This window comes from Pelophylax lessonae, assembly GCF_965119305.1.
Source record: "Pelophylax lessonae genome assembly, chromosome: 12".
Lineage (NCBI taxonomy): Eukaryota > Metazoa > Chordata > Amphibia > Anura > Ranidae > Pelophylax > Pelophylax lessonae.
In genome coordinates this window covers 184,853,060-184,878,133 of record NC_138779.1, presented here as the reverse complement: position 1 = coordinate 184,878,133, position 25,074 = coordinate 184,853,060, and the positions used below count along the sequence as shown (strand labels likewise).

At 41.5% G+C, this 25,074-nt stretch overlaps 2 protein-coding genes across 2 annotated transcripts in view; one reads left to right on the top strand and one right to left on the bottom strand.

Moving 5' to 3' along the window:
* The window catches only part of LOC309568461 (C-X-C chemokine receptor type 3-like), a 245,114-nt gene that overhangs the window by 81,252 nt on the left and 138,788 nt on the right, over positions 1-25,074 (bottom strand). The window lies entirely within an intron of this gene.
* On the top strand, positions 1,758-2,729 carry LOC309568462 (free fatty acid receptor 2-like; the record flags this gene model as incomplete). Its single annotated transcript, XM_082274132.1, has 1 exon — positions 1,758-2,729. The coding sequence occupies one exon, from the start codon at positions 1,758-1,760 to the stop codon at positions 2,727-2,729; it is 972 nt and encodes a 323-aa protein (XP_082130258.1).

Here is a 25,074-nt window from a genome sequence, read left to right as displayed (position 1 = left end):
GAATACTATATTGGTAATATCTACTCTTATTTACAAGAACTGTATATTTACTTGACATATCTGATACCAGTTTGCGCCATTAGCTGTCCAGGGTCTGATTTCCGAGTAATCAAATAGCCTTTCCGGTGCACGTGATCCTGTACAACAGGGGTGGGGAACCTACGTCCCGGGGGCCGTATGCGGCCCTCAAAGTCATTTGGTCCGGCCCTTCGTGCAGCTGAGTCTGTGTCTCTCAGCTGATCTGTTAATACTTCCTGTATAGTTTCAGCTCTGTTCTGACAGTTCCAGTGAGTCACAGGTGGAGTGATATCAAATGCCCTCCGCCTGTGACCAATACAGGAAACATCGCCTTTTCCTCCAGCGTGGCACCGCTGCTAGCCAGCATTTCCCACCAGCAGCACACACAGCAGTACCAGCCAGAGCCAGCAGTACCAGCCAGAGCCAGCAGTACCCACAGCAGAACCAGCCAGAGTCAGCAGTACCCACAGCAGTACCAGCCAGAGCCAGCAGTACCCACAGCAGTACCAGCCAGAGCCAGCAGTACCCACAGAAGTACCAGCCAGAGCCAGCAGTACCCACGGCAGAACCAGCAGTACCCACAGCAGTACCAGCCAGAGCCAGTAGTACCCACAGCAGTACCAGCCAGAGTCAGCCGTACCCACAACAGTACCAGCCAGCAGTACCTACAGCACAGTACCAGCCAGCAGTACCCACAGCAGTACCAGCCAGCAGTACCCACAGCACAGTACCAGCCTGAATCAGCAATACCCACAGCAGTACCAGCAGTACCCACAGCACAGTACAAGCCAGCAGTACCAGCCAGCTGTACCCAGAGCACAGTACAAGCCAGCAGTACCAGCCTGAGCCAGCAGTACCCACAGCAGTACCAGCCAGCTATACCCACCAGCAGTACCAGCCAGTTATACCCCCTAGCATTACCCGCCAGCAGTTCTTTTCAAAACTTACCATTACAAAGTCGACTGCGCTCCAGACTGACCGACGCAAACCTGGAAAACCAGTTGCGAGTAGCAACATCATCAATACCAGCTAACGTCACACACCTCACCAAAGAGAAGCAGTTGCAGCCATCACATTAGGGGTGAGTTAATTAAAATTTTGACCAAATAAAACAGCCACATTTTTAAGTTGATAATTTTGTATGGCCCCCGAATGATTTTATAAATACCCAAATGGCCCTTGGCAGAAAAAAGGTTCCCCACCCCTGCTGTACAAGCTAACACACTCTCCATTCAGTACAACTAGCTGTTGTTTTTCCCTACAACACTATACACACACACACAGCTTATCAATGCATTGACAGTGTTTCAATAATAATTCAAAGCCATATTACAGAATCAGTTTTGTGTTTATGGTTTTATTGGCCATTAGTCAAGGCTGACTTATGTGAGCTTGTTGGAAGAATCATTAGCGGAGATTATCAATCTTCATGGATCATTTCCCATGCATTTAGGAGAGAAAAAAAAGGATGGGTTGGCTTTGATTCAGATGTTTAATCCTTGGCTTAGAATTGACTGTTCAACTCATCACAGATTCTGTCAAACAGAGTTGTAAGAACTCTCATCTCTGCCTTGGAAAAACCAACATAATTATCCTGTTCACATGCTGAAGAGGTTTTGTTGAAAGCCTAACTCTTCTTGGGATTAGGTATTTATATTTTACTTTGTAGGTTTACAAGTCAATCAAAGGAAAGATCTCTTTATTTAAGGAATCCTTGGCCTACCATTGACACCTAAAAGATGATCCTCAACACCCTATCGCTGGCAGTTTACATTATGACCATGTTTTTGGGACTACCTTCCAATCTTCTAGTCTTTTATATTTTCTGCAAGAAGGCTCATAGCAGACTGACCCCAAATCTCATCTACATGATTAACCTTTGCATCTCTGACCTTGTGTTTATAATGTTTTTACCCATAAAAATTATGGAAACTTTTTTATCTGAATGGACCCTTCCAGAGGCCTTATGTCCAATGTACAACTTTGTCCACTTCAGCACGATCTACACAAGTGTTTTGTTCCTCACTGCTGTAAGCATTGGTCGGTACCTCAGTGTTGCTTTCCCGATTAAGTACAAGATCTACAAGAGACCCATATTTTCTTTCTTTGTTTGCGTTATCCTGTGGGCCCTTGTGTTTCTCCATATGTCTTTTGTGTTCATTTTGGAGACCACGCAGAATGGCTATCTTGAAATGTTTCTTTCCAAAGTAAACAATAAAGTGGTCTGTTATGAAAATTTTACTCCTGGTCAGCTGGATTTGATCGTATCAGCAAGATTGGAGTATTCAATTGTCCTTTTCTTCCTTCCTCTGGGCATTACTATATTTTGCTATACTCGATGTATTCAGATACTGACGAGATGCTGCATGCACACCAAGCACAAGAAGAAAGCCATTCGAGTCGCAGTCACAACTGTGACTGTTTTCATAGTGTGCTTTGCCCCTTATAATATTTCACATATAGTGGGCTTCGTTATGCATGAAAGTGTATGGTGGCGCAAATTGGCACTCCTGCCCAGCACTTGCAATGCCTTTCTGGACCCCCTCATCTTCTGCTTCTTATCATCGACAGTCGATAAAGGATTTTACCAAGCCTGGAAGTCTTTGCAGCAAAAACACAGCATGTCAAAGAGGAAGCTCTCTGTTTTTGGAAAGGAACATCTAGACCACACACAGACACCAACTATAATAACCATATCCACAGCTCTTTAGATAGAATGAGTAGATATAATTACTACAGAGCCCAGTGGATAAAAGTTAAATGTATATATTTTTTTTCTGTAGCGTTCAATTTTAACTACTCAGTGCTTGTTGGAAACAATCAGAAGCATAAAAAGTAAAATATTTCCTTAACGCATTTTCTTTAAGTGTTTGTGGCTATTCATATAAGCTGTATGGGTTTTAGAATAAAATAATTCTATTTAAAAAAGTGTACCTAAGGTGACACCGCCACTATTGACCACTAGGCTTGCCCATCATAGATACAGGCCAATCTATTTATATGATGGGCAAGCTTAGTGGTCAGTGGAACATTCTATAGGATGTAGAAGGTGGCAGAATCAGCTTCTTAACCAGGAAGGTTGGTTATTATCTTAATGGTAGAGTGTCTGCAAGATTTGGGGCACCGGAGTTCACAAAATCGAATCTGAGCTGGCAGACAGATACCAGGAGCTACCTACTATGTGCTAGCTGTGGTACTCTAGAAACATCAATGTCGATTTAGGATCACTTTAATTTTAAAAGAAACCTGTACTGAAAGAACTAAGAATGATAGACCCCTTTGTTGACCTGCTTCTTAAGATTCTAATTTACGGGCTGCTCATAATTCCAGAGTCACTGTCGAGAAATAAGCATGCAATTCAGGAAAATAACTCCATATAATAATACTTATTCTGGGTCAATGACTTGCATTAAAACATTAAATCCATAAGATTGGCAAGACAGCCAGTAAATTAATATTTTCAGGAGAGGTTAGCCTATGCATTTCTTTCAGTGCAACCATTCTTTAAAGTGATTCTCTAGGCAAAATGTTTTTTCCTGTCTTAGATAGAGTGAGAGGTCAAACCTTCCGTAAAGTTTTTATTGCAGTCTGTGTCCCCACTGGACAGATTCTTCACTCCATTTGAAGTGGTTCCATTTTATGGAAAGAAAGTGAGGCGAAATTCAAAATGTTTTAGTTGTCTCCAGAACAAGAGGTAAGGGGAAATTTTCCGATTTGAACTTCTGTTGTGGGGACATCTGTGTAAGATGGGAGCTGTCCTGTAACTCCATTTTGCGCCTTTAGGACAGGAAGAAAACATAAATTTCCCAAGTGCTACACAGACAAAAAAAATAAATAAACTGTAAGGAACACAATTGGAAGACAGGATCAAAGAGTTGTCACTGTGTAATAGGAAATGCTGGAACATGGACTTTCATGGCAGGATCACAAGGGATTATTTTAAAATATAAAAATTACTTTTGAATTGATGTAACACGTTAATGCTTATATCCTATTTTAGTGATTGGGTTTACATAGGTGTCCTCCAAGATTTGGATCAGTTGTGATATTTTAGACATGCATTACTGCAGAAGTTATGTGAAATATAATACACATAAAGCCACTTAATGAAAGTGAAGTAATAGCTAATATTAGTGATAGTGATAATCAATAGGCAATAGATTTATTTGTCAATCAATATAATTTTGATAGCATTGCAGGCATTATGCCAAAGAGAAATCTCTCAGGAAGTCATCAAGTGGTTTGATTCGTGTTAATAACAGATTAAGCAGGAAATGTGTAATGATTTTAAATGTTATTATCTTATTTTGAAAGTGTAACTGTAAATTGCAAATAAAAATGATATAGATATCAAATTTTAATGTACAGACTACACAGCTATGTTTAATTAATGCAATATAGAGAAAATGCTATAAATACAAAATGTTTCACTTATTATTTACTTTAGGGACAAATAAGAATTGACAGAGCAACATTATAAAAAGGGGAAAAAGCAGCATATACATAAAAAAGCAGTGTCATATTTTTCTAAAAATTAAATGTATTGAAATTTTAAGAGTTTTAATCTTAAATATTCCATCCTGCCCCTCATCCTCTCTTTTCTCTCAATAAATCTCCCCTTTAATCGCTCTTTTTCCTTATCCCTTCCCTCTTTGCTTCTTTCATTAGTCCTTGCTTTTCTACCCCCCTTTCATTTTTACTCTCTATCTATCTTTCATTCTGCCTTCCTTTCTCCTCCCCTCTCTTCTTTCCTTCCTTCCTTCCTCCCTCTGTCCCCTAGCTCTTTTCTGCCTTCCTTCCCTTTTCCTCCCTTCCTCTCATCCTTCCTTTATTTCCCTCTTGTCTGCCTTTCTTTCATTTTCCTTTCCTTCTCTCTTTCTTACTTCCTTATTACCTTCTTTCTTTTCCTACCGACTGCATTTTTTCCCTCCTTCCTTCCTGGCTTCCTTCATTCCTTCCATCAGTGCTTCCTTCTCTCCTCCTTCCTCTTTCCTTCCTCCTCTTTATCCTTCCTTATTTACCTATACTTTCTCCTTCTATACTTCCTTGCCTTTTCTTTCTTTCCTGTCTTCTTGCCTCCCTTCGTTCTTTCTTCTATCCTTCCTACCCTTTCTTCTTCCTTTTCTGCCTTCCTTCTTTCCTTACTTGCATTTTTTTGATGCCTTCCTTCCTTACCTTCACTCTTCCTTCTTCTATATCTTCCTTTCCTCCTTCCTCCCTTTCTTTCCTTCTGTCCTTCCATCAGTACTCTCCTTTCCTTTTCCTTCCTTCCTACCTTCCGTCCATTCCTATATCCTGCATTTCTTCCCTCTTTCCTTGCTTTATGTCAGTGCTCCCTTCTCCCTTCCTTCATTCTTCCTTCCTTCTCTAACTTCTCTTCTCCCCTTTTCTTTACTGCTTCCTCCTTTCCTCTCTTTTTTTTCCACCCATCTTCCTTCTTTCCTTATTCCCTGCTCTTTCTACTTCCTTCCTTCCTTGTGTCCTTCCTTCCTGCCTACCTCCTGACTTTTTTTTTTCCTTCCTTCAGTACTTTTCTCTCTTCCTTACCGCCCTCTCTTTTGTTTAGCTTCCCTACACTTTCACTTGTTTTATCACCACAGTGTTCTACCTGCTCTTTTCCTTTGGTGTCATTGCCCCCCCCCCCCCCCCCCTTCGCCTTCTCCCATCAATCCCTGTAGATCATGCACAGAGCACTTGTTTAATGGTCTGTTGCTAATTTGCTATGTCAAGTCAGTGAAAATTTATCACTGAAATTGTGATTCACAGAATGGGTGATGAGCGATATATAGAGAACAAAGTCCTTTTATAATCCCTACAAGGAGCAGGTTAAATATTCTACTACCATTTCCTCCCCCTTCTTTTCAGATGATGCAGAAGCAATTGTGACCGCATGACATTCTACAAGTTCTGTAAAATATTTCTGTACATATCTTTGTAACTAAAGTTTTGAGAAAAATCATTGCTATAGTATTGTGTGTCTGATTCTATTCCAAGCAAAAAAAAAATAAAAAATAAAACACAAAGGACAGAAGCTGATCTTTGTTAGCGTGGTCTGTTTTCATCCCTTGGCTGACCATTCAGAGGTACAGAACACAGACACACAGAATGCATTTATTGGATAGTTTGTTCAGCCACCTTCCCGCCCGACCAATCACAGCCTGCCTCCTAAACACACCCCCTGCTCAAGCGCAGCCTGCATCTTGGCTGGGCTGGACAGACAATGAAATATACTGTCATGGCCAAAAATATTGGCACCCCTGCATTTCTGTCAGATAATGCACCACTTCTCCCAGAAAATTGTTGCAATTACAAATGTTTAGGCATTTTCATGTTTATTTCTTTTTTTGTATTGGTATGGCACAAAAAAGTGAGAAACAAAATGCCAAATCTCACACATTCCATGAAAAACTCCAAAAATGGGACTGGACAAAATATTTAGCACCTTCTCAAAAATTGTAAGAAATAATTGCATTCCAAATTTGTGATGTTCCAGTTAACAGGTTCTGACAATATAGAAATCACACTGGCAACCAGTTAAAATGGTGGAAAATTGACTCAAGCTTTCTGTTGTGTGTCTCTGTGCGCCACACAGAGCATGGAGTAGAGAAAGAGGAGCAAATAATTGTCTGAGGATTGAGAACAAAAATTGTGGAAAAGCATGGACAATCTCAAGGTTACAAGTCCATCTCCAGATCTAAGATCCAAATCCTAATGTTCCTGTGTCCACTGTGTGCAACGTTGTCAAGAAGTTAACAGCCCATGCCACTGTAGCTGATCTCCCTGGACGTGGACAAAAGAGAAAAATTGCGCCAAAGCCAATCTGACCACCGCCTCCTTCTACAAGCATTGGATACCCTGGCTCTCTGATAACAGGAGTGCTAACCTATGAATCCCCAACGGTCTCGATCTGTTTCCTGAACTCCGCCCCCGGATAACCTATATCACCCCAACTCTATCCTGCTTGGGAAATACAATGCATCCCCACGGATTGGGGACACTCCCACGCTTTCTGCATCAGATGTCCACCTACTTATCAAAACATCTTCCTCTTGGGTTTTTTCCTTTTTTTTTTTCTTCTCCCTTTTGTGGAACCTTGCCGGTACATGATCCCTCCTCTCGCAGCCCCCCCAACGATTGGCCTACCACAAGTTAATCATTGCCGACCCCAACCCATAATACTCACCCTGTTGTACCCGGTCCTGACTACAGTTGGTTCCCATGTGGGGTAGTCGGAGCCTGGTGTACCTTAATGTTTGGTCCTCACATGGTGGAGGCTCAACACACTCATGTGTCACCGGCAAGGTTCACCTGAAGTGCCGTGACTCGACCTGTTATTATGTTCATGTTTCTTGTTTCGAATCTGTGACCATTTGGATAATTTTCTCTTCCTTATTATGCTACTACAATGTTTGTACCTAACCTTCTTGCAAAAATTCAATAAAAATTTGGTTATGAAAACTGAAAAAAAAAAAAAGAAAAAAATTGATCAAAGATTGCAGTGAAGGATTGTTGGAATGGTGAATAAAAAACCTCAATCAACTTCCAGACAAATTCAAGCTGACCTGCAGGCACAGGGCACAACTTTGTCAGCTCGCACTATACGTCGCCATCCGAATGAAAAGGAATGCTATAGCAGGAGACCCAGGAGGACACCATTGCTGACACAGAAACATAAAAAAGCCAGATTGGAGTTTGCCAAAACTTACCTGAGGAAACCAAAATCCTTTTGGGAGAATTGCTGTGGACAGACAAAACAAAATACAGCTTTTTGGTAAAGCCCATCATTCTACTGTTTTCAGGGAAAAAAAATGAGGCCTTTGAAGAAAAGAATACAGTCCCTACAATCCAACATGGTGGAGGTTCACTAACATTTTGGGGTTGCTTTGCGGCTTCCGGCACTGGATGTCTTGACCGTGTGCATAGCATTATGAAATCCTTAGACTACCAAATAATTCTGGGGTGCAATGTAGGGCCCAGTGTCAGAAAGTTGGATCTCCATCAGAGATCATGGGTCTTACAGCAGGGCAATGACCCATTAAAGCACATGTCAAACAGCACCCAGAAATGGTTAGAAACAAAGTGCTGGAGAGTATTGAACTATCCAGCAATGAGTCCAGATCTAAATCCCTTAGAGCAGTGGTCCTCAACTCTGGCCTACAGTGCCCACTAACAGGCCAGGTTTTAAGTATTACCTTGGGGAGATGCAGACTAGAATACTGCAATCACTGAGCAGCAAATGATATCACCTGGGATGTATTTCAGTTATCTTGCAAACCTGGCCTGTTAGTGGGCCCTGTAGGCCAGGGTTGAGGACCACTGCCTTAGAGCAACCGTGGAGAGATCTCAAAACAGCAGTTGGGAAAAGGAACCCTTCCAATCTGAGAGACCTGGAGCACTTGGCAAAAGAAGAGTGGTTCAAAATTCCAGTAGAGAGGTGTAAGAACCTCATTGATGGTTACAGGAAGCCATTGATTTCAGTTATTTTTTCCAAGGGGTGTGCTAATAATGTAAATATTAAATTGAGGTTCCTCACAAACCAAACCAGGTACCGCTGCTCCTGGTGGATCTAATGGGCTGGAAATAAACAAACTCCTGCTGGGGTGCCTGCCCTGCCACTGCTGAAGACAAGAATGAATTAGGAATTGCTGCACTTTCCATTAGGCTACATTCACACCTGAGCGTAGCGTTTTTCGCGCGTTTTTTACCGCGATTTTACCGCGATTTTTGCGGCGTTTTGTACCGCGATTTTACCGCGATTTTTACCGCAATTTTTGTGCAGGCGTTTTTAGATTGAATAGAGATCAATGGAAAACGCCTGTAATCTGCCCAAAAAGAAGCTCATGTACTTTTTTGAGCGTTGGGCGTTTTGTATACAGCGTCAAAATGCTCAGATGTGAACAGGGGCCATTGAAATTAATAGGATTTGTCTTGTTGGGCGTTTTGAGAGCTGATCCTAGAGCAGAAAAACGCCCCAAAAACGCCCCAAAACGCCTAGATGTGAACGGAGCCTAAGATGCAATAGAATATTTTTTGAGAAATGTAAAAAAACAAACAGGATGACACAGGCATAATGCAGGGGACATAAGGATGACGCGTTTCACACGTCTATGCTTGCTTTGTCAAACCCATGAAAATTCAAACTGAAGCAAAAGTTTATATAGAATTCACACGTCATAATTATCCGATTATCAGCAACCGTTTTCAGGTGAAATGCCCCAGTAATTGAATATTCTCCTTCTCTTCCATTTGTTCCTTTTAAAAGCACACACAGATTTCTAATGAAAAAGTAAATATGTAGCAAAATCCTACTTCCTGTGTCAATACAAGGCGTAAGAACGTTACAATAATAAAAAGCAACAACAAAAAAGTAAAAAATACATAAACATTGCAAACATACACAAAGTTTGTAAAATGTGTGTGTTAGGCTCCGTTCACATCTAGGCGTTTTGGGGCGTTTTTGGGGCGTTTTTCTGCTCTAGGATCAGCTCTCAAAACGCCCAACAAGACAAATCCTATTCATTTCAATGGCCCCTGTTCACATCTGAGCGTTTTGACGCTGTAAGCAAAACGCCCAACGCTCAAAAAAGTACATGAGCTTCTTTTTGGGCAGATTACAGGCGTTTTCCATTGATCTCTATTCAATCTAAAAACGCCTGCACAAAAATCGCGGTAAAAATCGCGGTAAAATCGCGGTAAAAACGCCGCAAAAATCGCGGTAAAATCGCGGTAAAAAACGCGCAAAAAACGCTACGCTCAGGTGTGAATGTAGCCTTAATGAAAGGAAAAGGCTGTAAAACCAAAAAAAAAAACAAAACCTTTCAAAAAAGGGAAGAGAAAGATCCAAAGGTACAGTAAAATCTTTATGGATATATCACACCCCAATATACTGTATATGCTTCATGAGTCCCACGATATCACCATATCCCCAATATCCAGAGATATAAAATAATATCTTAAGTAAAGACCATGTAGAAATATATATAAATTTCATTCACAACACATAAAAGTGGAGATATATTATGGAACTCATGGTGCCACAACGATCAAAAACCTATTTTTTTTCTTAATTTAAAAAAAAAAACATTTCTGGTTTTTGGTTGTTGTGGCATCATTATATACGTATATATATATATATATACACATATATACACACACAAATAAATATATATATATATACACACACACACACACACACATATATATATATATATATATATATATATATATATATATATATATACATATACATATACAGACACACACACAAATACATATATATATACACACATACATACAGCAGACGTGTCAGTAGAGCAGTGGATGGTGTAAGTAGGGCAGAGAACGATGTCAGTAGAACAGTGAATGGTGTCAGTCATTAGAGCAGAGGACATGTCAGTAGGGCAGAGGTTGGTGTCAATAGAGCAGTGGATGGTGTCAGGAGGGCAGAAATTGGTGTCAGTAGGGCAGTGAGTGGTGTCAGTAGGCCAGTGAATGGTGTCATAAGGGCAGAGGACAGTGTCAGGAAAGCAGTGGGCGGTGTCAGAAGGGCAGAGATTGGCGTCAGTAGGACAGTGGATGGTGTCAGTCAGTAGAGCAGAGGACGTCTCAGTAGGGCAGAGATTGGTGTTAGTAGAGCAGTGGATGGTGTCAGGAGGGCAGAGATTAGTGTCAGTAGGGCAGTGGACAGTGTCAGTAGAAAAGTGGACGTGTCAGTTTGGTAACGGTTGGTGTCGGCAGAGCAGAGGACGATGTCAGGAGAGCAGTGGACAGTGTTAATAGGGCAGTGGTTCGTCTCAGTAGGGCACTGGATGGTGTCAGCAGAAAATTGTACGTGTCAGTAGTGCAGAGGTTTGTGTCAGTAGAGCAGTGGACATGTCAGTAGAGCAGAGATTGCTGTCAGTAGAGCAGTGGATTTGTCAGTAGGGCACAGGCTGATGTCAGTAGGGCAGAGATTGGTGTCAGTATGGCAGAGATTGGTGTCAGTAGGGCAGTGGGCAGTGTCAGTGGGGCAGTGGACAGTTTCAATAGCATTTCATTTTTTACAATTTTATATATATATATCTTTAAATTTGCAACACAGAAGGGTCCTGGTCAGCGGGGGGGGATTGGCGCTGCACAGGTTGATTAGGGTGCGTCCAGACACACCGAGCACACCTCAGACAAGCACAGATGCACTTTATTCTTTATTCTTGAGGGCCTGCAAATGGCCATGAATTCCAATTATTTTTGGTATAAGGGGAAGTATTACGAACAAACCAAGGGCGTCGCGATGGGAGCCAAATATGCACCTAGTGTTGCAAATATTTTTATGCAGAAATGGGAGGAAGAACAGATTTTTAGTGTAGAAAGACCCAACTTGCAATACTATAAGAGATATATAGATGATATTATCCTGATTTGGCGAGGGGATGTTGAAAGTTTACAGACTTTCTTTGACGAAATTAGTGGAAACAGATATGGATTATCATTCACAGGCAACTAGGACAAACAAACAATATCCTATCTGGACCTAGAGCTGTTCAAACAGGATGGAAGTATTTTCAGTAAAACATTTTTTAAAAAGACCGATAAGAACGGCTACATACCAAAGAGGAGCTGCCACCATCCTAAATGGCTGGGGAATATCCCCAAAGGACAGTTGTTACGTATACGCAGGAACTGTAGTAATGCCCGGGATTACGACATACAAGCAGATCTCCTTATAGAGAGATTTATCGAGAAGGGATACAACAAGAAGGAAATGAGAAACCTTAAGGAAATAGTGAGAGATATGAATAGGGAGGAACTCATTAGGGATAAAGATAAAAAAGAAAAGAAGAACGACTATGAATTTGCCTTCATCACCGGTTTTAACAGACAGCATAAAGAGGTGGAGAGAATAATTAAAAAACATTGGCCCATCCTTGCAGCAGACAAGACACTTAAGAAAATTCTACCAAAGAAACCTACCTTTATATACAGAAGAGCCCCAACTCTAAGAGACAAACTGGTGAAAAATGTGATTAACCCTCCAAAACGGATCACTCTTCCGACTAGCCTTAATGGCTTTTTTAGATGCAAGAAATGCCTACCGTGTAAAACGAATAAAAAACAGCCGAGGAAGATCACCAACTTTACTTCTAGCACCACAGGAGAGTTGTTCAGGATAAAAGATACCATCACGTGCACCAGCTCCTATGTGACATATGTCATTGAGTGCCCATGTCACTTACAGTACATCGGAAGAACTACCCGACAGTTGTACGTCAGGATACGCGAACATGTCAAAAACATTAGAAAGGGATTTGAGAAACACACCCTTTCCAGGCACTTTAAAGAGGCACATGGTCAAGATCCCTCGGGCCTTATTTTTTATGGGATAGACAAGATCAAAGACGATTGGAGAGGTAGTAATAAACGCAGAATGGTTTCACGCAATGAAACCAAGTGGATTTACTTGATGAGATCTCTCCGGCCCGAAGGACTAAATACTGACATAGACCTGAACTGCTTTATTACGGATACATAAACATCCAACTCCTTTATCCTCCCCTTTTTTATACAATTTTTATTTTTTAAACATTTAAAAGGATATTTTATAAAAATATATTTTTTTACTTTTATATATAACCAGTCCTTTTATATAGTCTTATTTAGAAAGCTCTTAAAAACCAGTCTTTCTTACCATTAGACGTTTTTACCAATGATTTGCGGCTTTCTATTAGTTGTTTACCTTAACCGTAAAACATACCGGTTTAAGAATTTTTTACACACAGGTATGTTTTGAACCACCCTTCTCATCCAGCATCTATGGAATCCCTCTCTTTTTTTGCTACCCAAAGTACACAATTTAGTGCTCCATCCTCATATTCTTTTGAATATAGCATTTTTTTGAATATTTTTTTGAATATATATTTTTTTGAATATATATTTTTTTGAATTTTTTTCAAATACATTTCTGTTTTTCCTCCCATGCCCTCCTTGATACAGTTGTATGAATTACCTTTTTATATTTAATTTTATACTATATATATTTTTTACTTCTTTTAGCTTATCAGTCTTATCAATATAAGTTTATATTTTTTAAAAAAATTTTCTTGCTCCGCACTGTACGTATTCTTTTTCATGTATCTATTACAATTTTCTTTCACATCAGTATCCACCTTTGGATATACATGTGGACTTTCCGTCCTTTTTTTGTTTTTTGTTTTTTCCTTTTTTCATGGCACCTGACCTTCTCATCCAGCATCATTGATCGCTGACACACTGGTGTGTACCACCCTCTTTTGTTTCTCCTCCTCACCTAGTAACATTGACACATATATATGCACATACTTTTCCATGTCCTGAATCCTATGCACAGGTATCACAAAAATATATAGTTTTTATCCGCACTGAACCATCCCCACTTTTGATGCCCCTTGCGTGTTTACATAGACTGCATAAGACCTGCCCTGTATAGTTCGAGGATTTCTGTATACACACTCTCTTACATTTTATATTTTGTATTTTTTAGTTTTTATATATATTTATGTATATATATCTCACAATTTTTCTTCACACTTATATATATTTTTATTCTTTGTATGATATATACGTAGATATGGCCCTCCTTTTTATGTATATTCTTTTATCTATTCTTCACTTTTTATAATCCGGGCTCTTTTAGCATGTTTTATATGATCACAATAAAGTTATGTTTTTAGTAAGCTAAAGGCTCGTAGCACACTCGGACAAATTAATGAGATCAGATATGATGAAGTATGGCCGTTCCCCTGCACATCCATAATGAAGCTAGTGGCTGAGTAATATGGCTTCCGGAGAGGGAGTAGCAATATGGCGGTGTTTGTTCCGTCCCCTCCGTTACCTGGATACGGGCGGCTATAAATATTCCGGGAGTACGCTATGTTGACGCCGCTCCAGTTGACGTCATTGTGACGAAACGCGTAGGGCGGAGTCTCCGACGTCAAACGTCACTTCCGGTTGTCGGCCGTGGAACGCGGAAGCCTCCCGGCGAACACGACTATTCTGATCCTGATCTACTGTACGAGTGAGTCTACTACGCCGCTTATTTACAACTGTATGTTACTATTATTCACCATGGGGTATTTTTCCTTTCATGTGAGCACTCAGGGCACCCTCCGCTGACTACTCTGACTGCTCGTTCATCTCGAAAAGGAACATCTCCATACATCAACATACAGGTTGTACCAAGCTATTTGCGCCACCTAGTGGCCACTCGTGGAATTTCACTTATCCACTTTTTTATTTTATTTTATTTTAGTTTATAATTTTTTCACTCACGCTGTTACAGATCAAGTGGCACATTCATTTAGAAATCACTCACATATCTTCGGTTGTGGGTCTTTTGTCACCACATCGGTTTATGTATATATATATATACAATTTCTTCGCATGTATTGTTTGATTTGAATATATCTTTGTTATCCATTTATTATTTTTTTAGATATTGCACCATTTGTGGGTTATTGTCTACCAGTACACTTCCCCTTACACTTCACAAGGGGCATTTTTTATTTTTATTTTTTTCAGAGGTAGCGCCACCACCAATCTTCACACTTCTTCTATAACACTTGCACCTTACACCCAAGGTCTGATTGGGGCAGCTTACACCTCTATCTAATACATTTCTCTCCCAAACATCTAGTCCGTAGCGCTGGTCATATTTCTTTATTACACCGAGCACACGCCTATGTTCTTAACCACTTAAGCCCCGGAAGATTTTACCCCCTTCCTGACCAGGGCCTATTTTGCGATTCGGCACTGCATGACTTTAACAGACAATTGCGCGGTCGTGTGACGCTGTACCTAAATGCGCTATAAACAAAAAAAGAGCGTCAATTTTGCAAAAAATACAATATTTTTCACATTTTTTTTATATGAAATTCCCCCCAAAAAAATGTAAAAATTTAAATTTAACATTTTAGGCCAATTTGTTTTATGCTACCTATGTTTGGTAAAAAAAAAAAAAAAAATCGCAAAAAGCGTATTTTGATTGGTTTGCGCAAAAGTCATTGCGTTTACCAACTAAGGGAAAATTTTTTGTCATTTTTGTTGTTTTATTTTTTTTTAATGAGTAATGGCGGCAATCTGCGTTTTTTTTTGCGGGACTGCGACATTGCGGCGGACAGATCGGACCCTTGACTGACATTTTGACACTTTTGGGGGTACCAGCGACATTACTGCAGTAATCAGTGCTATACATATGCACTGTTACTGTAAAAATGACACTGGCAGTGAAGGAGTTAACTTTATTGGAGAGGGAGGGGTTAAGTGTGTCCCTAGGGGCGTGTTTCTAACTGTGATTGGCTGTGGCTACATGTGTAAGAACAGAGATCAACGGTCCTACATAGTAGAACCGTGTGATCTCCATTCTTACACAGGGAAGAATGACAGGCGGCTTTGTTTACATTAGCCGCCTGCCTTTCTTCAGGTGTAACGGAAGATCGCGAGTGATGTCCGCCGGGCACACGCGCGAGGGGGGTCCGTGACCGCGCGGGAGCGCGCCTCCGGCGGCGCGCGCTCGCTCCCTAGAGCCTCACAGGGGCTGACCGCCACAGTAAATAGTCGTGCGGCGGTCGGCAAGCGGTTAAAGTCGAAGTTCAGGATGCTTTGAAAACTAACCCTGTTCCGTTCCACTTTCATGTATTTTTTCTACGTTTTATTGAACTGCATCAGGTTATACTTGTTCAGTAGTATGCTGACATCTACAGGAAGTTTTGGACAACTTTTTTTTTTTTTTTGAAAAGTTTTGTGTAAAAGGTTTAGTGTACTGCAACACTTAAGTATTGCATTTAATATAGAGCAATAGTTGTCATCTTTTTTGAGGCCATGGCCTGGTAAATTCTTTCAAAATCTTCCATGCTTCATTAGTAAAAAAATAAAGTTAATGCTCACACAAAAAAAGTGTGAAGGTGGTCCAGGCAGTCGGCCTAGGGACCGGAAGTTGAGCTGGGCTGCAAGGGATCGAGTTGCTAACCAAGTGGAGCTACTGGGCAGAAATCTTCAGGAAAAACAGTATTGTGAGTACTCAGGAACTACCCGGGGGTCTGTCTAAGAGAGGGGGCCACTCCAGAGAGGTCAAAGGGGATCAAGGAGCCAGCTTACCAGGAGTGCACAGTAAAGGGGGTGCCAAGTACAAACCTGATTCCAAAAAAGTTGGCACACTGTACAAATTGTGAATAAAAACAGAATGCAATGATGTGGAAATTTCAATATTGTATTCAGAATACAACACAGATGACATATCAAATGTTTAAACTGAGAAAATGTATAATTTTAAGGGAAAAATACATTGATTTTAAATTTCATGGCATCAACACATCTCAAAAAAGTTGGGACAAGGCCATGTTTACCACTGTATGGCATCCCATCTTCTTTTTATAACAGTCTGCAAATGTCTGGGGACATTTAAACCCTAAAGACTGAGGAGACAAGTTGCTCAAATTTAGGAATAGGAATGTTGTCCCATTCTTGTCTAATACAGGCTTCTAGTTGCTCAATTGTCTTAGGTCTTCTTTGTCGCATCTTCCTCTTTATGATGCACCAAATGTTTTCTATGGGTGAAAGATCTGGACTGCAGGCTGGCCATTTCAGTACCCGGATCCTTCTTCTAGGCAGCCATGATGATGTAATTGATGCAGTATGTGGTCTGGCATTGTCATGTTGGAAAATGCAAGGTCTTCCCTGAAAGACGACGTCTGGATGGGAGCATATGTTGTTCTAGAACTTGGATATACCTTTCAGCATTGATGGTGCCTTTCCAGATGTGTAAACTGCCCATGCCACACGCACTCATGCAACCCCATACCATCAGAGATGCAGACTTCTGAATTGAGCGCTGAGAACAACTTGGGTTGTCCTTGTCCTCTTTAGTCCGGTCCGGATGACATGGCGTCCCAGTTTTCCAAAAAGAACTTCAAATTTTGATTCGCTGACCACAGAACAGTTTTCCACTTTGCCACAGTCCATTATAAATGAGCCTTGGCCCAGAGAAAATGCCTGCGCTTCTGGATCATTTTAGATATGGCTTCTTTTTTGGCCTATAGAGTTTTAGACGGCAACGGTGAATGGCACGGTGGATTGTGTTCACCGACAATGTTTTCTGGAAGTATTCCTGAGCCCATGTTGTGATTTCCATTACAGTAGCATTCCTGTATGTGATGCAGTGCCGTCTAAGGGCCCGAAGATCACAGGCATCCAGTATGGTTTTCCCGCCTTGACCCTTACGCACAGAGATTGTTCCAGAGTCTCTGAATCTTTGGATGATATTATGCACTGTAGATGATGATAACTCCAAACTCTTTCAAATTTTTCTCTGAGAAACTCCTTTCTGATATTGCTTCACTATTTTTCGCCGCATCATTGGGGGGAATTGGTGATCCTCTGCCCATCTATACTTCTGAGAAACACTGCCACTCTGAGAGGCTCTTTTTATACCCAATCATATTGCCAATTAACCTAATAGGTTGCAAATTGGTCCTCCAGTAGTGATGTCGCGAACATAAAATTTGCCGTTCGCGAACACGAACATCGGCGAATGCTCGCGAACCGGCGAACATTGCGAACCGCCATAGACTTTAATAGGCAGGCAAATTTTAAAACCCACAGGGACTCTTTCTGGCCACAATAGTAATGGAAAAGTTGTTTCAAGGGGACAAACACCTGGACTGTGGCATGCCGGAGAGGGATCACACAAAAAAAAGTTCTTAAAAATTGTAATTTTTTGATAGAGAGCCAATGATTGGAAAAATTAAAAAAAAAAAAAAAAAAAATTAGCATCTGGGGAGTCTAAAAAGTGTACCTGTGAAGTTTCAGCTCTGTAGCATGTCCGGAACCAGAAAAAATTACGAATTAGGGTTAGGGCTAGGGTTAGGGCTAGGGTTAGGGTTAAGGTTAGGGTTATTTTTATGGCTAGGCTTAGAGGGTTAGGGTTAAGGTTAGAGGGTTAGGGTTATGGTTAGAGGGTTAGGGTTAGGTTTAGTGTTAGGGGCTAGGGTTAGGGTTACGGTGAGATACTTAGGGTTAGAGTTAGTAGCCCTACCCCTACCCCTCTAACTCTAACCCTAAGCACTAAAAATAACCCTAACCTTAGCCCTGACCCTAACCCTAGCCCTAACCCTAGCCCTAACCCTAATTCTATTTTTATTCTGGTTCTGGACATGCTACAGAGCTGAAACTTCACAGGTACACTTTTTAGACCCCCCAGACAATAAATCCAAAGAAATTTTTTTTTTTTCTAAGTTTTCCAATAATTGGCTCTCTATCAAAAATGACAATTTTTAAGAACTTTTTTTGTGTGATTTAGTGTCTAGGGGGTCTAAAAAGTGTACCTGTGAAGTTTCAGCTCTGTAGCATGTCCAGAACCAGAAAAAAAAGATAATTTTTCAGTAGAGCAGGGATGGTGGGAACCCCTTTTACACCTATATGATCTTTTTTCCTGGTTCTGGACATGCTGCAGAGCTGAAACTTCACAGGTACACTTTTTAGACCCCCCAAACAATAAATCCAAAGAAATGTTTTTTTTGTTAAGTTTTTTTTTTTTTTTTTCCAATAATTGGCTCTCTATCAAAAATGACAATTTTTAAGAACTTTTTTTGTGTGATTTAGTGTCTAGGGGGTCTAAAAAGTGTACCTGTGAAGTTTCAGCTCTGTAGCATGTCCAGAACCAGAAAAAAAAGATAATTTTTCAGTAGAGCAGGGATGGTGGGAACCCCTTTTACACCTATATGATCTTTTTTTTCTGGTTCTGGACATGCTACATATATATGCTATATATATATATATTAAAAAAATACTCAAATACCAGCCCTCAAAGGGGCTTTTGGGGACAATATATATATATATATATATATATATATATATATATATATATATATATATATATATATATCACAGAACAAAAAAAATTACACAAATACCAGCCCTCAAAAGGGCTTTTGGGGACAGCAGATATATATATCCAAAAAAAACCTCAAATACCAGCCCTAGGAAGGGCTTTTTGGGGTGCTGTCCTTACAGCAGGAGTGTACCAAGAACACTGGCTAACAAGACCGGGAACTGTCCCTAGCTATAACAGCAGCAGCACTTTCCCTGCTCTCAGTAACACAGAAATGATCTAAGATGGATGCTGCCCTTGCTTATTTATAGGAGGTGGGAGGGTGTGGGAGGGAGGGTATGCTGATTGGCCTGGAATGTGTCTGCTGACTGTGATGTTCAGGGTCAAAGTTTGCCTCAATGATGATGTATAGGAGGCGGACCGAACATCGCATATGTTCGCCCGCAGCGGCGAAACCGAACGTTTGAAGTTCGCCGGCGAACCGTTCGGTACATCTCTATCCTCCAGCTGTTCCTTATATGTACATTTAACTTTTCCGGCCTCTTATTGCTACTGGTGCCATATTTTTTGGAATATGTAGCTCTCATGAAATCCAAAATGAGCCAATATTTGGCATGACATTTCAAAATGTCTCACTTTCAACATTTGATATGTTATCTATATTATATTGTGAATAAAATATAAGATGATGAGATTTGTAAATTAGTCCATTCCGTTTTTACTCACAATTTGTACAGTGTCCCAACTTTTTTGGATTTGTAGTTAAACCCTGAAGTTGGGGAGTAAAAGGGGGTGCCAGGAAGGGCCCTGAAGTGTTCAGCTATACAGTTTGCTCTAAAGTCAGGAAGGAGTGTCTTGGGGAGCTTAAACTGAGTTTTCCTACAGTCAGAGGTGAAGTTCTAGTATCTGGCCTTGCTGAGGCCAGCATCAGTCAGCGTTAACCAGCATCAGTCAGCGTTAACCAGCATCAGTCAGCGTTAACCAGCATCAGTCAGCGTTAACCAGCATCAGTCAGCGTTAACCAGCATCAAAGGAGCGCTAACAAAACGCCAAGTAGCATCATTCAGTGTCCATGCCTAATTGTGCATAGTTCAGTTGTTGGAGTATCCCACTCCTCCCTTCTCCCATCCAAGTTCTCAAATAAATCTTAAAAACCAAAGAAACTGGACTGGTTCTTGTTTCAGGTGCTCACACTTGAAAACATATCTGAAAGTACTGTTGTTGCTAGCGGTAACCCAGGGGGACCCACACTCAGCCGCTCCCTGGGAGTAGGGCTACATTACATTCTTCTCTCATTGAATTGATGAAGTGATTACTATTGCTATGGAACTCTTACAGGCAAGTATTAGAAAATGATGTACAGCACCTGGTCTGACAAGGGCCCCTTCTAATTAACCAACCCCAATAATAAGTTAGGCCAGTACCAAATTTACCAATTGCTTGTCCACTTCCTCTATAAGTAATTACATAGTTACATAGTTACATAGTAGGTGAGGTTGAATAAAGACAATAGTCCATCCAGTTCAACCTGTGTAGGTGTGTGTGACTGTAATCATCTCACATAGCCCTTAATGTCCTGATCCTTGAGATGTAAGTCTAAGAGTCTTTTGAAAGTCACCATACTACCCGCAGAAACCACCTCTTGTGGTAGACAATTCCACAATCTTGTAGCCCTAACAGTAAAGAACCCCCCACGTTGCCTGAGGTTAAAACGCTTCTCCTCTAATCGCATTGTATGTCCTCGAGTCCTCATGCAATTCCTTCGAATGAACAGCTTTTCTTCTAAGCTGAGATCCCCATTAAGATATTTATAAATTGCTATCATGTCCCCTCTCAGACGTCTTTTCTCCAGGGAAAATAAATCGAGCGATTGCAGCCGCTCTTCATAGGTAAGGTCCTCCAACCCCCTAATCAGTTTAGTTGCCCTTCTCTGGACTTTCTCCAGCTCCAACACATGCCTCCTGAGGACTGGCGACCAGAACTGGACAGAATACTCCAGATGCGGTCGGACCAGAGTTTTATAAAGTGGAAGGATTATAGTCTTATCTCTGGAATACATCCCTTTCTTTATGCATGCTAATATTCTGTTGGCTTTGGAAGCTGCCGCTTGGCATTGCATGCTGTTGCCTAATCTATCATCAACTAAGACTCCCAGATCTTTCTCCATTTTTGATTCCCCCAAGGGTTCCCCTCCTAACGTGTATTGTGTTTTTATGTTTTTGGTCCCCAAGTGCAAAACCTTACACTTCTCCACATTAAACCTCATTTGCCATGTCGTTGCCCACTCCGTAATTTTGTCCAGGTCATTCTGTAGGATATCTGCTTCATGCTGTGCAGTTATTGCCCTGGCCAATTTTGTGTCATCTGCAAAAACTGATAACGAACTACTGATCCCTTCCTCAATGCTGTTTATGAATAAATTGAACAAGGTTGGTCCCAGGACTGAGCCCTGGGGCACCCCGCTTACTACCTCAGACCAGTCTGAGTATGCACTGTTTATTACTACCCTTTGGACACGGCCTTTTAGCCAATTCCGTATCCAAGAGCAAACCCTGCTGTCGATACCTGCAGACCTTATTTTATAAATTAGGCGCTTGTGGGGAACTGTATCAAACGCCTTAGCGAAATCCAAGTACACCACATCCACTGGTCTCCCCCTATCTAGCTCACAGCTCACTTCCTCGTAGAATGCTAAGAGATTGGTTTGACAAGATCGCCCATTTGTAAACCCGTGCTGGTTACTACTGATGATGTTGTTGTCTTTAGCATACTCTACGATATAGTCCCTTATCATCCCCTCCAAAAGTTTACATATTATTGATGTCAGACTGACAGGCCTATAATTTCCCGGGATATGTCTCTGGCCCTTTTTGAATATCGGAATCACGTTAGCCTTCCTCCAATCCCCTGGTACATCTCCTGTCCTAATACTGTCAGCAAAGATCAGGAACAGTGGTCTAGATATAACCATACTGAGTTCCTTGAGCACTCTCGGATGTACGCCATCCGGGCCTGGTGATTTGTTTGTGTTAAGTTTATCCAGTCTTTCCCTGATTTCCCCCTCTGTTAGCCATAGTGGCAAGTCCTGTGTATTACTACTAACCATACAGTCATGGTCAGTGTACCCTTCCTTTTCCTGCGTAAAGACTGACGAGAAAAAAGAATTCAGCACGGTTGCTTTTTCAGTGTCCTCTGTAACCATCCTCCCATCATCGCTAATTATGTGTGCAATATGCTCTGCCCTAGTTTTTTTGCTGTTGATATATTTAAAGAATTTCTTTGGGTTTTTTTTACTATCCTCCGCTATTTGTCTCTCAAAGTTGATTTTAGCCATCTTGATTTCGTGTTTACACTTCTTATTTTCCTCCTTGTATTGCTGGAAGGCCGATACGGTGCCCTCTGATTTATATTTCTTGAAGGCCAATTTTTTTCCCCTAATAAGTTTTTTAACGCTACGGTTTAGCCAGCCAGGTTTGGCTTTGTCTCTTCTAAATTTATTCCCCATAGGAATGCACTGCAAGATGCCTTTGCTTAATATTGTTATATCCCATTTTTCCTCTGTGGTCAGTGATCCCAGGGTTTGGTCCCAGTTTACCCTTTCCATCAATGAGTACAATTTTGGAAAGTCTGCCCTTCTGAAGTTTAGGGTTCTTATGTTCCCCACTTGCCTTTTTATATTGTTATTTATACTAAATGTGATCATCCTGTGATCGCTAGAGCCCAGGTTGTCCTGGACTCCTACCTCCGAGATTATGTCTGGGTCATTAGTGATCAATAGATCCAGGATAGCATTCTCTCTAGTAGGGGAATCCACCAACTGCGACATGTAGTTATCCTGTAAGGTTTCCGTGAATAGCCGGGCCTTATGCGAGTGTGCAGTCCCCTCTTCCCAGTCAATGTCGGGATAATTGAAGTCCCCCAATATGATGACTGATCCTAGTTTTGCCGCTTTACCTATTAGTGCTAAAAATTCCAGCTCTACCTCCTCCCCTTGGTTAGGTGGCCTATAGCAAACCCCCACAACTACTTTTCCCTTATCTTCTTCCCTATCGAGTTCAACCCACACAGATTCTAAATCCATGCTCATCCCATCCGTAATGTCACTCCTTTCTAGCACCTTTATATTGTTCTTGACATAGAGACATACCCCTCCCCCTCTTTTACCAACCCTGTCCTTCCGGTACACCGAATACCCTTGGATATTGGCCAGCCAGTCATGTGAGGGGTCGAACCAAGTCTCCGTTATTCCCACAAGGTCTATGTCCTCCTCATGTACTAACATGTCCAACTCATCCATCTTATTAGCTAGGCTCCTGGCATTAGCATATACCCCTCTTAGTTTTACGGAAGTTAAACGTGATTGGCGGTTTTGTTTATTTCTGTTTGGTCTGCTGTTCTCCCGCACAGACCCGCCAATTGATGTTGTTGACCTACTGTCGCTATTGACCCTACAACTGCCTTCAGTCCTCTGCTCCCTCCTGACTGATTCTATTTCTGAGCCCTCCCCCCCGTCTCCTAGTTTAAAAGCCCCTCCAACTCGGTGGCCATCTTTCTCCCCAAAAGAGCTGTACCGTCCCCATTAAGGTGCAGCCCATCCTTACTAAAGAGCCGGTAGCCGACTGAGAAGTCAGCCCAGTTCTCCAGGAACCCAAACCCCTCCTTCCTACACCAATTCCTCAGCCACTTGTTAACTTCCCTAAGCTCCTTCTGCCTCTCCTGTGTGGCTCGAGGTACAGTCAGTATTTCAGAGAAAACCACCTTGGAGGTCCTTTTCCTCAATCTATTACCTAAGTCCCTGAAATCGTTCTTAAGGATCCTCCACCTACCTTTAACTTTGTCATTAGTGCCCACATGCACCATGACCGCTGGGTCATCCCCAGCCCCGCCCAACAATCTGTCTGCCAGATCTGCGATGTGCCGAACTCGGGCGCCCGGCAAACAACAAACTGTTCGGTTCACGCGATCTTTTTTACAGATTTCCCTCTCTGTCCTCTTGATAATTGAGTCCCCAACTACCACAACCTGTCTAACCTTTCCTGCGTTACGGCCCCCCTTCTTCCTGGAGCCGTCCCTGGCAGCTGGGGGAGGGCGCATGCTCCAGCACTGCCACCCCTGAGTTGATATCCCCCTCAACCTGCAACTCGGCAAACATGTTAGGGTGTACCAACTCAGGACTGGCCTCCCTGACTCTCCTCCCCCTAACATTCCTAACAGTCACCCAGCTGCGTACCTCTGCTGCTTGCGTCTCCTCTATTCCTTCCTCCTCTATGCTGACCCCTGCCAGCGCCTGATGGGTAAAGTCCAAGCTCCTTTCCAGGTTGTAGATGCCACGCAGTCTTGTCACTGTGTTCTCTAGATCCACGATGTGGGCTTCCAGAGCAACAAGTCGCTCACATCTTGCACAGCAGTATTCGTCCTCGATTGTTTCATCAAGGAACGCATACATGCCGCAAGAAGTGCACTGAGTGGCATCCCCAATCCTGTCGGACATTATTACCCTCTACTCTATGGGGATAATATTAACGACCTGCTCTTCCTTACCTACACTACCTCTAACTTCCCTGGTACAAAACCTGGGGTACCCACCAGTCGCTAATACCCTCACCAGTCACTAGATACTCACCAGTCGCAAGTAATGACCATACTGTAGCAACACCTTGAAGTAGCCGAAAGTTTGAACTGAATTTTAATTTGTCACATGTTCTTTACACTGCAATGACCGCAAAAGAAAACATATCCTTATTGTTATATACTTTGAGCAATGTCAACTCTTCTTGTATTTTTAAAACGCAATAAAAAGATTGAAACCGTAAAAACATGGAAATCCATAAGTAAGAGCAAATAAGAACTTTCTGGGGATGTGGTGAATCTATGGGGATCAATTAACTGTAAAACTTCCCTGTTCTAGAGAGGAATATGTTAATGAGGAAGTAAAAAGATAGTTAACAAATCCCTTTATGGAATTGCACACTGATGTCTGGTTACTTGCATCTCCACAATTCTTTTAGATAAGTTGTTAAGTTGTTTTCAAAGCAAACTTTTAAAAATAAACCTATTCGGTATAATGCTAATGAATATTTGGAAAAACCGGCAGAATTTCATATATAAATTGTTTTCCACCTGAGACTGCACCTTTCTGTGTAGCCAAAAAATTCAGTTCTCTTCCTTGCTGTTTGTGTGATTCTACCCAAAAATGAAATTCAAGTTAAAGAATAAGC